Source organism: Oncorhynchus clarkii, chromosome 18 (assembly GCF_045791955.1).
Source record: "Oncorhynchus clarkii lewisi isolate Uvic-CL-2024 chromosome 18, UVic_Ocla_1.0, whole genome shotgun sequence".
Classification (NCBI taxonomy): Eukaryota; Metazoa; Chordata; class Actinopteri; order Salmoniformes; family Salmonidae; genus Oncorhynchus; species Oncorhynchus clarkii.
In genome coordinates, this window is record NC_092164.1 from 6116416 (window position 1) to 6129129 (window position 12714).

The 12714-nt window shown below is 43.7% G+C and overlaps 1 protein-coding gene across 1 annotated transcript; it reads right to left on the reverse strand.

Moving 5' to 3' along the window:
* Positions 1 to 1077: 1077 nt before the first annotated feature.
* LOC139372929 (splicing factor U2AF 35 kDa subunit-like) lies at positions 1078 to 12192 on the reverse strand. The gene is made up of 8 exons (XM_071112803.1): positions 12139 to 12192; positions 11436 to 11523; positions 7201 to 7267; positions 5402 to 5451; positions 3483 to 3581; positions 3169 to 3302; positions 2428 to 2520; positions 1078 to 1434 (listed from the first exon to the last, which is right to left on the reverse strand). Exons 1-8 carry the CDS (start codon positions 12180 to 12182, stop codon positions 1269 to 1271), a joined length of 741 nt encoding a protein of 246 aa, XP_070968904.1. The 5' UTR covers positions 12183 to 12192; the 3' UTR covers positions 1078 to 1268.
* Between the last annotated feature and the right edge of the window lie 522 nt (positions 12193 to 12714).

Consider the following 12714-nt stretch of genomic DNA (forward strand, 5'->3'; position numbering starts at 1 on the left):
AACCGGGCAACTGTACAACTCACGACACACTTAAATAACTTCAAATAACTGGGAACTTGGAGGGGGGGCGAGCCAACCCCGGATCTCAGGCCGTTTTCTAGAGCTCCAAATGACGTCATGATTTGACCTCGTATTTTTCCAAGTTCAAATGCTCCATTCAAAATTGGGAACTCTGAAAAATAAGTCAAATCATGACGTCAGTAAGCTTAAGGTCAGCTCTTAAATGCCCAGTGACAGTAGCTTTACTCTACCTGTCAAACTCATTCCAGAGGGCCAAGTGTCTGCGGGTTTTCCCTCCTCTCTTGTACTTGATCAATTAAGTCACTAATTAGGAACACCCCTCACCTGGTTGTCTAGGTCTTAATTGAAAGGAAAACCCCAAAACCAACAGACAAACTCTGTCCAGCTGTGTAGTGTTAGGATAAAAACCAAAACATGCACCCAGATGGGGCCCCAGGACCGAGTTTGGGGAAACCCTGTGTAACAGTATAGCTTCCGTCCCTCTCCTCGCCCCAACCTGGGCTCGAGCCAGGGACCCTCTGCACACATCAACCACAGTCACTCACGAAGCATCGTTACCCATCTCGCCACAAAAGCCGCGGCCCTTGCAGAGCAAGGGGAACAACAAGTTTGTGAGTGACTGTGGTTGATGTGTGCAGAGGGTCCCTGGTTCGATCCCAGGTTGGGGCGAGGAGAGGGACAGAAGCTATACATCTAGGTCTCAGAGCGAGTGACATCACCGACTGAAACACTATTAGCGCGCACCACCGCTAACTAGCCAGCCATTTCACATCGGCCACACTTGCATACATTACATTCAAACGTGTGATAAATGCAGAAGGATTTCTTAAGCTCATTGCCTATACCAGGGCTCTCTAACACTGCTCCTGGAGCGCTACCATCCTCTGGGTTGATAAGCTGTTAGTTACAACTGGGGTTGGAGCGAAAACCTACAGGAGGGTATCGCTCCAGGAACATGGTTGGAGAGCCCTGGCCCGTGCAGTAAACCCTTTCACCCAGTCTTATCCCTGCTAGATTGTAACTCCAACACCAACCAATGAAAGAGGACACAGCAGAGAATCACTACAAAGTCTGTTTTATTGAGAAAGCAACGGAAGCTTGTATTTGTGTCTTTAAAAAAAGGGATAAAAGAAATGAAATTAACGAGGATTCCAACATGTTACACACATTTTTCATCACGGGAGAGAGAGGTAGGAGGAGGGGGGACAAGGGGTTGGAAGAGGGGGATAATTAGGTCTTGGCTCATCTTAAAACCTTCCAGAACGTTCCCGGTCCCTGGACCTCCGTTTCTCGCGGTCTCGTCCGCCACCTCTTCCACCATCGCCACCACGGCCACGGTCTCGGGAGCGAGAACGCCTTTCCCGGGATCGCGAGCGAGAGCGGTGTCCTCCTCCTCCTCCTCCTCCTCCTTTGCTAGAAAGGGAGAAATAAAATGCTTGAACCACAGCACAACTTAACCAGCCTAGAGAATACTCAAAAACCTCAACTAAAAATGAGGCTCTTACTTTAGTCAACTACACAAGTACCAGTGGTGGGAAAAGTACCAGTGGTGGGAAAAGTACCAGTGGTGGGAAAAAGTACCAGTGGTGGGAAAAAGTACCAGTGGTGGGAAAAAGTACCAGTGGTGGGAAAAAGTACCAGTGGTGGGAAAAAGTACCAGTGGTGGGAAAAAGTACCAGTGGTGGGAAAAAGTACCAGTGGTGGGAAAAAGTACCCAATTGTCATACTTGAGTTAAAGTACAATATACCTTAATAGAAAATGACTCAAGTAAAAGTGAAAGCCACACAGCAAAATCCTACTTGAGTAATAGTCTAAAAGTATTTGGTTTTAAATATAATTATCAAAAGTAAATTGCTAAAATATACATAAGTATCAAAAGTAAAAGTATAAATCATTTCAAATTCCTTATATTAATATTCAGCAAACCAGACGACACCAATCTTCTTTTTTTTTACATTTACAAATAGACAGGGGCACATTCCAACACTCGGGCATCATTTACAAACAAAGCATTTGTGTTTAGTGAGTCCGCCAGATCAGACGCAGTAGGAATGACCAGGGATGTTCTCTTTGCGTGATTTAGACAATTTCCCCGTCCCGTTAAGCATTAAAAACGGAACGAGTACCTTTCGGTGTCAAGGAAAATATCACGAGGAAATAGTACATCATTTTCTTTATGAATGTGGTAGAGTAAAAGTTAAAGCAATCAAATACACAAATAGTAAAGTACAGATACCCCCAAAAAAACTACTTAAGTAGTACTTTAGAGTATTTTTTACTGAAGTACTTTACACCACTGCCAAGTACAGTATTGGATGCTTCACCATTCAATCCCATGAAACAGTTGACCGTGACACAGAACAAGGTCTTCCTGGAATACAAACATTCCCTAGAATGCGTCCTACCCTTTTCTGCGGCGTCCATACAGGTCCCGGCGGAGTTCCCTGGAGATGGGTTTCAGGTGCATGAAGTTGCAGAAGCCTCCTCTGGTGCACTCTCTGTGGATGGTAGGCAAGCAGGGGGTTAATACTGTTACCGCGTGTGAGAAAAGCTTTTCCAATCTCCACCTGTATCCACTGACTATCACGTTTACCACCCTACACTCCAAAGCAGAGGCCTAGCTAGCTACATGTATCTCTCCTGCTGGAGTTAGCCAAACAGTTCAACTGTAGCCTTTAAGCAAACGATGGGTGTTCCAATGGAAAAACACTTGAGGCACCATCCCAAATGACACCCTATATAGTGCACTACTTTGACCAGGGCCCATAGGAAATAGGATGCCATTTCCCAACACAGCCTGAGTTAATATGCTGCAGGGAAACAAGACTACATTCTTCCTGTCGGATAAGAGGTGGCAACTCAAGCCTCAAGCCAAGGGTGTATTCATTTGGAAGAAAATGGAACAAAACAGGGAGGATTCTGAATTTGTCCAATAGAAACTCTAGTTTTCGGGTGTAAAACGTTTTCCGTTTGGTGTAAATGGTTTACGTTGAAAATAGTTTTAGGACTACTGATTACATGGTGGAACTGTAAAAATATGGTGGAATGCAGTGGTGAAACAAGGCGCCTGGTTATTGTTGCAGGTACACCGACTGTCACACACAGCAGTGTATAGACATTCATCAGAAAGAGAGATCGACACTGACCCCATCTCATACTGCCGACAGCAGGCTTCCCTGAAGTCAGTGACGGGGGAGAGCTCTGAGTGGACAGGCTGACCGTTGAACCAGCGGTTGTTCAGGTCCATCACCGCTTTCTCTGCATCCTCTTCCCGACGGAACTACACACACACAGAGAGAAGAGAGGCCATGTTTTAGACAGATTTATGCTCTAATGAAGGTCGATGAGCTACTATAAAAACAGGACTTTCTCCTGTTTCTCCAGACAGATTAACGCAATCACACCGAAGATGGATGCAGGGAGAATTTAACATGGCTGACATGGGATCTCTGACCCTCACCTTCACATAGACGTTGCCGACCAGGTGGTCGCCAAGGTTGTCACACACGTTCATCTCCTCCACCTCTCCGTACTTCTCCTCCATCTCTGTGAAGACTTCCTGTAGGGGTTAGGGTCAGAAGATGGGGTTAGGGTCATTGACAAAACAATCACTGATTGATAAGTAAAGCAGCACCATGGAGACCCACTTTAAAAGATCCACTAAGAACTACACTGAACAAAAATATAGAAATGCAACATGCAACAATTTCAAAGACTTTACTGAGTTCCAGTTCACATGAGGAAATCAGTCATTGAAATAAATTCATTAGGCCCTAATCTATGGATTTCACATGACTGGGAATACAGATATGCATCCGTTGGTCACAGATACCTTAAAAAAGGTAGGGCGTGGATCAGAAAACCAGTCAGTATCTGGTGTGAGCACCATTTGCCTCATGCAGCGCGACACATCTCCTTCGCATAGAGTTGATCACGCTGTTGATTATGGCCTGAGGAATGTTGATCCACTCCTCGTCAATGGCTGTGCAAAGTTTAGTTTCTGGATATTGGCAGGAACTGGAATACGCTGTCGTACACGTAAATCCAGAGCATCCCAAACATGCTGAACGGGTGACATGTCTGGTGAGTATGCAAACCATGGAAGAACTGGGACACAGTCAGCTTCCAGGAATTGTGTACAGCTTCTTGTGACATTGGGTAGTGCATTATGCTGAAACACGAGGTGATGGCGGTGGATGAATGGCACGACAATGGGCCTCAGGATCTTATCACGTATCGCTGTGTATTCAAATTGCCATGGATAAAATGCAATTGTGTTAGTAGTCCGTAGCTTATGTCTGCCCATACCATAGGGAACTCTTTTCACAATGCTGACATCAGCAAACCACTCGCCCACACGACCTCATACACGTGGTCCGCGATTGGAAGTACTGCCAAATTCTCTAAAATTATATTAGTGGTGGCTAATGAGAGATATTAACATTCAATTCTATGGCAACAGCTCTGGTGGACATCTTCTGTAGTCAGCATGCCAACTGCACACTCCCTCAACTTGAGACATCTGTGGCATTGTGTTGAGTGACAAAACTGCACATTTTAGAGTGGCCTTTTGTCACCAGCACAAGGTGCATCTGTGTAATGATCATGCTGTTTAATCAGCTTGTTGATATGTCACACCAGTCAGGTGGATGGATTATCTTGGCAAAGGAAAAATGCTCACTAACGGGGATGTAAACGAAATTATACACAAAATTGTAGAGAAATTTGTGCGTGTGGTTCATTCCTGGGATTTTTTTTATTTCAGCTCATGAAACCAACACTTTATTTAGAGATCCAATTAATAACTAGATCCTTTTATCATTAGACTATCTAGAGACCCACTAGTCTAGACTCTTTTCTTTAAGTGTGTTCAAAGCAGCAGCAGTAAACAACAGTCTGCTCTTGGAAACGACACCAACATGAGTCTATTAATACTCTAGGACAGGTCATCACCGCAGGTCAAACCAATGACATAACGCACTGACAGGCCCTGTTTGAGAGCATCAAAACCATGGTGTATTATGGGTAAATTGTGACAGAGTAATCTACGAATATTATTGAGTAGTTATTTATGATACAAGGCGATTTGTATGTCAGTTACGCCTCGACCTTCAAAGTCATCTGCAATGTGGAACATACCCATGGTTTCTACATGGCTGACAAGACTCACTGAGGGTCTTCTCCATTACCCAACTACATATCCTCTACTGTACAAATACTGACCCTTTCACATCGGTGAACAGGGACAATATTGGCACAGCAGTATTGATCCTGTTGTGAAAAGTAAATGGGAGAGAGGAGGTTGATACGGTGCGCAACAGGCAGGTTTGGCAGAGATGAGGTGAAACATCACAAGTATCTCGTGCCGAGGTCACTCACCTCAAAGAACTCGTCATAGTGCTCTTGCATTTCCACATCGCTGACGGCACCTAAAACCATGAACAAATAACCAGTCAGAAAGCAGCTAGGCGGAGGAGGCAGAGTCACTAAGCATCTGCATCAGTGCAATTTCACATCCAACGACTTACGAGAATATATAGACAACATACCAAGCTGAACCATGAAACTAACATACAAGTTAACTTTGTGTACGTTTCACACATGTCCTATAGCCACCATTTTAACTCCCTGTTAATTCACCCCCCTTGGAAATCCCCAGATAAACATTACAATGGTGCAACAGCTTAGTAAATCAGGCCAGTGATCTATTAAATTTGTATCAATTAAGCCAAGTTCGTGCACACATTAAGATGACACCACTTTGGAACAACAACCTTAATGACAGTGTCTCAGCACCAGCCAGCTCCAATGACGGCGTTTGAGAACACTGGCAGTGGAGCTGAAAATGAGTGCCGATGAAGCTAGTATGAAGCTAGTATGACAGTGGAGCTGGCTGGTGCTGAAAATGAGTCCCAACGAAGCTAGTATGAGCAAGAAATGCATGCAAACTAGTCAATTTTAGAAGTTGAAAGTCTAGAAATATACAGAAACATTTACTGCATTTCAGGAGTATTTTACCCATAACGTTCAACCTGAAGGACAGGACAGACGGCTCCCCATTTCTCCCTTGCCTGTGGTCTTGGTATTAAACTGAATGACCCTCATGCAAGAAGCAATATAATGCAAGCATGATACATTTACTCATACTAAATCGACATAAGAACCTAGGCAAATATATAGCTGATATCTTGCCAGTCAGAGGGGGTCTGTGGGAATGGTATGCTTTTCAGAGCTATTGATCAAGTGACATGTCTGGCCTTCTCCATGACACAAACACTACTTAATTTATATTTCGCATGAGCAACAGCATTATTGTGTGCCATGGGGAAAGCTATCCACACTGAGCCCATCACACCAGGCTCACATCAGTGATGCCTACAGGGATGACAGTGTACATGTTTGGATATAATAGCATCTGGGTGTTGTCTGGGCACATTGAATTCAGGTCCAGGCTACTAAAAACAAACGAAATGTTTCCCAGGAAAAAAAATCAAAGGTATTGCTACTGTTTAATATAATGGGGGTGTTGTTGTAGTGTAGGCAGGTGTACACCAGATAACAGTATAATATAGAGGTGTTGTTGTAGTGTAGGTAGGTGTACACCAGATAACAGTATAATATAGAGGTGTTGTAGTGTAGGTAGGTGTACACCAGATAACAGTATAATATAGAGGTGTTGTTGTAGTGTAGGTAGGTAGGTGTACACCAGATAACAGTATAATATAATGGGGGTGTTGTTGTAGTGTAGGTAGGTGTAGACCAGATAACAGTATAATATAGAGGTGTTGTTGTAGTGTAGGTAGGTGTACACCAGATAACAGTATAATATAGAGGTGTTGTAGTGTAGGTAGGTGTACACCAGATAACAGTATAATATAGAGGTGTTGTTGTAGTGTAGGTAGGTGTACACCAGATAACAGTATAATATAGAGGTGTTGTTGTAGTGTAGGTAGGTGTACACCAGATAACAGTATAATATAGAGGTGTTGTTGTAGTGTAGGTAGGTGTACACCAGATAACAGTATAATATAATGGGGGTGTTGTAGTGTAGGTAGGTGTACACCAGATAACAGAATAATATAGAGGTGTTGTTGTAGTGTAGGTAGGTGTACACCAGATAACTATAATATAATGAGCAGTCCATGCCGCAGGGCCTTGCAAATGTAGGGGGAACTTACAGCGTATACCATCGGCAGACTGGGCAGTGTTTTGAGGGTTACGGTAAATGTTCAACAGGGCAATGGTCTGAAATACAAAACGTACATTTTTGTGATACATGTCAAGCAGAAATGGGGTTTTGGGGGAAGAAAGTTAAATTAGATAAAGTATCATGCTCCTGGCCCTGAAGAGAACACACTGGGTCAGCTAATACTTCCTCAATGGACACATTTGAAGCCATAACTAGCTTCATTAGTCCCCTCTATGGAACTCTGCTCTGAACCATAGAGTGCATGGTGTGATCTGAAATGCTGAAAGAGAAGGTAACGGCGTGTCTCCTGACCACAGACGTCTCTGCCAGGGCTTCACAGGAGGCTGCAATCACAAGGAACTCAGAACGAATCAAAGTAATGCCAGTTAAAAAGAGACATTACTGACAAGTGTTACTGGAGAAGTAGCAAGGACTCTGGTATATTCATGTGTTGATCATTCAATCCAACACATTTTCCCAAAGGAAATAGCTGTTTGTGAATAGGCCACAGTACAAAAGTCATCTAAGTAAGCACATGTGAAGCCATCTCTGGGCTATGGAGGGAGGGAGGTGTTTGGCTAGTTCTGAGGTCCTTGTTTGGAAAGTCAGTCATCAGAAGAGAACAGAACCGTGGCCCAGACAGAGTCTCCTGTGAGAGTCCACAGCCATACCTACCTGTGTGAGAGGAGAGGCGTCAGCTCTGGTAAGACAGGGCTCAACACTGGGTACTGCTCACACAGTGGATGGTTGCAACTAGGTCTACCCAATTATAAGACTTGTACTCAAGGTAGTTTGGGATATAAATTGGTCAATATAGCCTATAGCATTATGGAATATGTTTTTGTTTTGAGTGGCTGAGAGATTGTGTATAAGAGGTCAAAGACTGAGGCAGAGGAAACAGAAATATTTGACGATACAAAAGAGATTGAGGAGCATCCTGTTTATTTATCTGATAGTAATGGTTTGCCATTCGGGGTGGGGACTGGGAGGAGCAGTTACAGTAGCTGAAGTGTGAGAGAGGTACTGTAATGTTGGGTTCCCTGCTAACAGAGGTGAGGCAGTCCCTCACAGCTCGGCTGCTACGTGACCTACATATGGAGAGCAGGAGGGGGGAAAGGAGGGATTTCTGAACCCCTGAGGCTAACAGATCTTTGGACTTACAGCGAGAGGCGTCGGCCGTCTGTGCACTGTTTTGGGGGTTACGGTAGATGTTTTGAATCAAGATGGTCTGCCGGGATGACAAGAATACAAGAGATAAATCATTAAATTTGTGTAAATTCCAAATGAGTCTAGGTCCCTGATTACTGACGTAGATACGCTATTGTGTTTACTGACTTAGGAGTCGAATCTCTCCTTAGAATCTATGGGCTGTATTTCAGAGAAGTTGGGGTAGAGGACAGAATGTGAACGGAGCGAGCTCAATTTGACTGGAGAATGCAGCGAGTTTCCAAAGGCTGGAGCGTCAGCCTTCTTGCCCGATTCCAATAGCGCTCACTTCCCGAGCATGCCCAGCCCAGCATGCATTTGTAGTCTACCTGTGTGCTGCTATAGCCCCTTGCTTTAGCTACTGCCATCAAGTATGCTACTTATTTCCATAAAAAAAAAAAAGGTTTTTAAATAATAATCAAGGTGACTTACAAAGACCAAGAGAGACTGCGGTGATGTAGTGTCCACAACTAAAGAATAATTTTGGCGGCTTCCCAGGTCTAAAGCACTGCATCGCAGTGATGTGGAGTCACTACAGCCTGGGGTTCGATCTCAGGCTGTGTCACAACCGGCCGTATCTGGGAGTCCCATATGGTGGCGTAACAATTGGCCCAGCGTCATCTGGGTTAGGGGAGGGTTTGGCCGGGGGGGCTTTACTTGGCTCATCGTGCTCGTGACTTGTGGCAGGCCAGGCGCCTGCAGGCCGACTTCGGGCATCAGTAGAACGGGGTTTCCTCCAACAAATTGGTGCGTCTGGCTTCCGTATTAAGCGAGCGGGTGTGAAAAAGCACGGCTTGGCGGGTCATGTTTCGGAGGACGCACGACACGACCTTCACCTCTCCTGAGCTCGTTGGGGAGTGGCAGTGACGAGACAAAATAGTGAACACGAAATCAGGGACAAAAAGGGGGTAAAAAATGACACCAAAAAATAATCATTTTGGAATCTGAAAGAAATCCCGAAAGCATGATGGGGAACTTACTACGTGTACATGCTAACAGAAAGGAACGAGGTGGGCAGCTAGCTAAGAGTGTTATTGTAGCAAAGTATTTATAAACTAAGTTTTGTAAATTTTGGTTCTATTATCTATACAATATGCCATAATTGATTTTGGCTCAATAGGTCTGGCATATTACCTCTTTCAAGCTTTCAATTATTATAGGATTATTTGTTAAATTGTGATTTAAACGAATGGAGCGGCTGTTTTTTTTCCTTCTGTGTCTGCGGAGCGGTTTTTTAGCGGAGCAATTGGAAAGGACCTGGATCGCCGCGCAAGCACCACTCCATGAGCGGGATTTCTGACCGGTTCAACTCCGCCCACATGCTCTGGTAGAGGAGGATCATCCAATCAGTCTACTGATAGAAAGCTTTGTTTTGTTTCTCATGGTTCGGCATAGGGCCAAGCACAACTATCCTGAGTTGGGAGACCTAGGGTTGGGTCAGATTGAGTCTTTCGATATGAAGTGGCTGAGCTGTTTAATGAAGCACAAGGACAGGGGAATTGAGCTGCCACCGTGTCTACCAAAGAGCCAGACAAGCCGTCTATAGGAGGGGAGCAGGTTGGCCGCATGTCCATGTGAGCATAGTCAAAAGAACCAGGCTGGAGGAAAATATATACCATTCAGGATAACACTACTTCCTTTCATCAAGGTTGTGCCATCTGCCATTGCATCATGCATACCATAATCAGCAGTAGCCTACCAGTGGCTAGGGTGACCACATATCCCGGATTGTGCAGGACACTCCCACATTTAAATTCAATTAAAACACCACTAATTTACAAAAAAGTTAGATGTCTGTATTTAAGTCAGATTTTCTATTCATTTGATGAGAATTGACTTTCTTAACCGTCTCTTTTGTAGTCATGTTGCACTTTTGACAAGATATATTATAAGGCCGTGGTACTGGTAACGTTGAACACTTCTCCAATCGTTGAGGATCTCTGATATTCTGCACAGCGCAAGACGAGACTAAGGCCAATGTCATATTGTCAACCAAAATCATATGTCAAATCCTTTCGGGATTTGCTGCTGACAGTGAGTAAACTACTTACAAAAAGTGTGCTTCTGATGAATAGCTACAAGAGTAAACATTAGACTGACAGAAGGTAATTTTGTCACACTTGTAAGGCACTCCATACTCAGTTGCTCATTCAACGTAATTGCTGGTACTTCACTCAATCCCGTTTTAAGTCTTCCTTCCTAAATGTATTAAATTCTCTGACAAAACAGAAATGGTTCCTTGGCCAAATATTCCCTGATTTTCATAACAGCCACACATGTGGTCTCTTTTGCGTCACCAAATTTTGTGCGAGCCCGGAAAAAGAGTAGGCTTCATGCGCTTCGATTACCCTGGTGCAGCTGCAAAAAAAAATGTATTCACGTTCGTGGGACAGTATAGCCCACGTCTCGCAAAATCATCCTGTTGTCCCGCATGTGGGTATTTTAAACATGTGGTCACCCTACCAACAGCAGTTGCTTCTCTTCTGATGATAAATATTGACTGAGAAGCATTGACATGCTGCCAAGCCTATCCTCATCAATCATAATGCAGGTTCTCTGAAAGGCAACATAACACAATGTTATATACACACACACTTCTGTAGGTAAGCCAATCGTGGAATCTGAAATGCAAACGTGCACAGGGTTAGAGGAAACAGATCGGCAAACATTTAGGTCTACTTTACATCTGCTCAGCAACCTGTTCTTCCACATGATGCTATTGCAGTATGTACCTAGGCCCATTGGAACATGGAAGCAACATTGCACACGTGAATGGAATTAGGGCTAATTGACAACACTGCATGTTTCAGTACTTCATGAATGATTATTTGATCCTACACAAGGTTAAGTCCAATCTCCACACAAACAATCAAATGTGAGTATAATCAGTAACGCGAGCTAGCTAACAAAGAAACCTAAGGAAGTCCTGATACGTTCTAGTGGGCTATATCACAAGCATCGGGCAATTGCTTGCCATAAACCCCTAGCTAGCTAATCATATTCAAGACGTACGCTTACCTGGCTGAAAGTTGGCTTGTTGTGCAACCTAGAGCAGCGGTCCCCATGTCTGCACGCTCCAATTTTAAAGTAGAATGAACAATTGACCCTTGAACATGGACAAGAAAGTAAACAAATTAGATGTTGATAAATGGCTAGGTTAGTGTTCGCTTTGTATAGGTTTGTTGCTGCATCTAGCTAGCTACAATGGAAAACAAAAACATGATTCGGTGTATACTTGTGCAGTAGCCAACCTAGCCACTGGAGTCGTCTCGAGACAATGCTAAAGAGTTAGCTAGCTACAGTAGCACGCTAGTTAGCTGCAGATTAGCTTAGCAAACCAAACTTTGAGGTTATACTAAATAGCAAACCATTTAGCTACTGACTCGTAAAACATTTGATACTAAATTGATCTAGAAAATAAAGACTGATTTAGCTTAGTCTGGCCGATTTGGAGGGATACTGACGCGACGCAGCACATGCCGCATTTTCAAACCAAGCCGCCGCCTCCTCCATTCAAGCAAGTTAACTAGCCTTCTACAGTATAGTCAGGAAGCTACGCTAGCTAGCCACACAGGTCTGAATGAAAAGCAACGGGTGCAGTAGCAGTCGTATTTGTAAGTAACCTGATAGCTTTTTGGGTTAAAACGTGCACGTTCTACAGAATAGCCATTTTATTAGCATTATTATTTCAGCAGTTTCACAAAAAGACGAAATAACCTACTTGTCTTTCTCTGTTCCGAAAATGGAGGCCAGGTACTCCGCCATCTTCGGTTTGTCAACTAAATGGTGTTCCACGTCATGTATTCGACACTTGCCGCTTTTTTGACAGAGGCAAAAGTTGTGCTCTTCGTCATTGTCGTTTGCATACGCTCTTATCTTGTCTGTTTTTTCCCCTTAAAACTCTCATGGGGGCGCAATTGCATCCATTTTGATTTCATGAATAGGGCCAAAGATTATGATAACTAAAGCCCTTTCATCTGTTTTAGGGCCCTGTAGAAAATCTCTGCCTGTATGCTACGCTGAATGAAGATGAAGAAGAAGGAAATAAGTTTTAAGAAGAAGATTACTTTATTGTATAACGTCCATTCATAATGTAAATTAGTAGTAAGTTTCAGACTTCCTAGTATCATTCAATGAGAGGATAGTAGAGCTGACAAAACAACGACAGCATAGATCATAAAGCCACCACACAATGTTGGCACATGACTCAATATTACCCTCCAACCACACAGAAAAGCCACAGCAGGGTTATTTTAGAGACTATGTGTATGTTCACACAGAGAGATCTGACAGATAT

Excerpts from the sequence above, each read along its gene's own strand:
- LOC139372929 (XM_071112803.1), bottom strand. The coding sequence starts at position 12,182 with ATGGCGGAGTACCTGGCCTCCATTTTCGGAACAGAGAAAGACAA. Across the intron at positions 7,268-11,435 it reads ACAAGCCAACTTTCAGCCAG|ACCATTGCCCTGTTGAACAT; the intron begins GTAAGCGTACGT and ends TTTGTATTTCAG. Across the intron at positions 3,582-5,401 it reads ACTATGACGAGTTCTTTGAG|GAAGTCTTCACAGAGATGGA; the intron begins GTGAGTGACCTC and ends TAACCCCTACAG.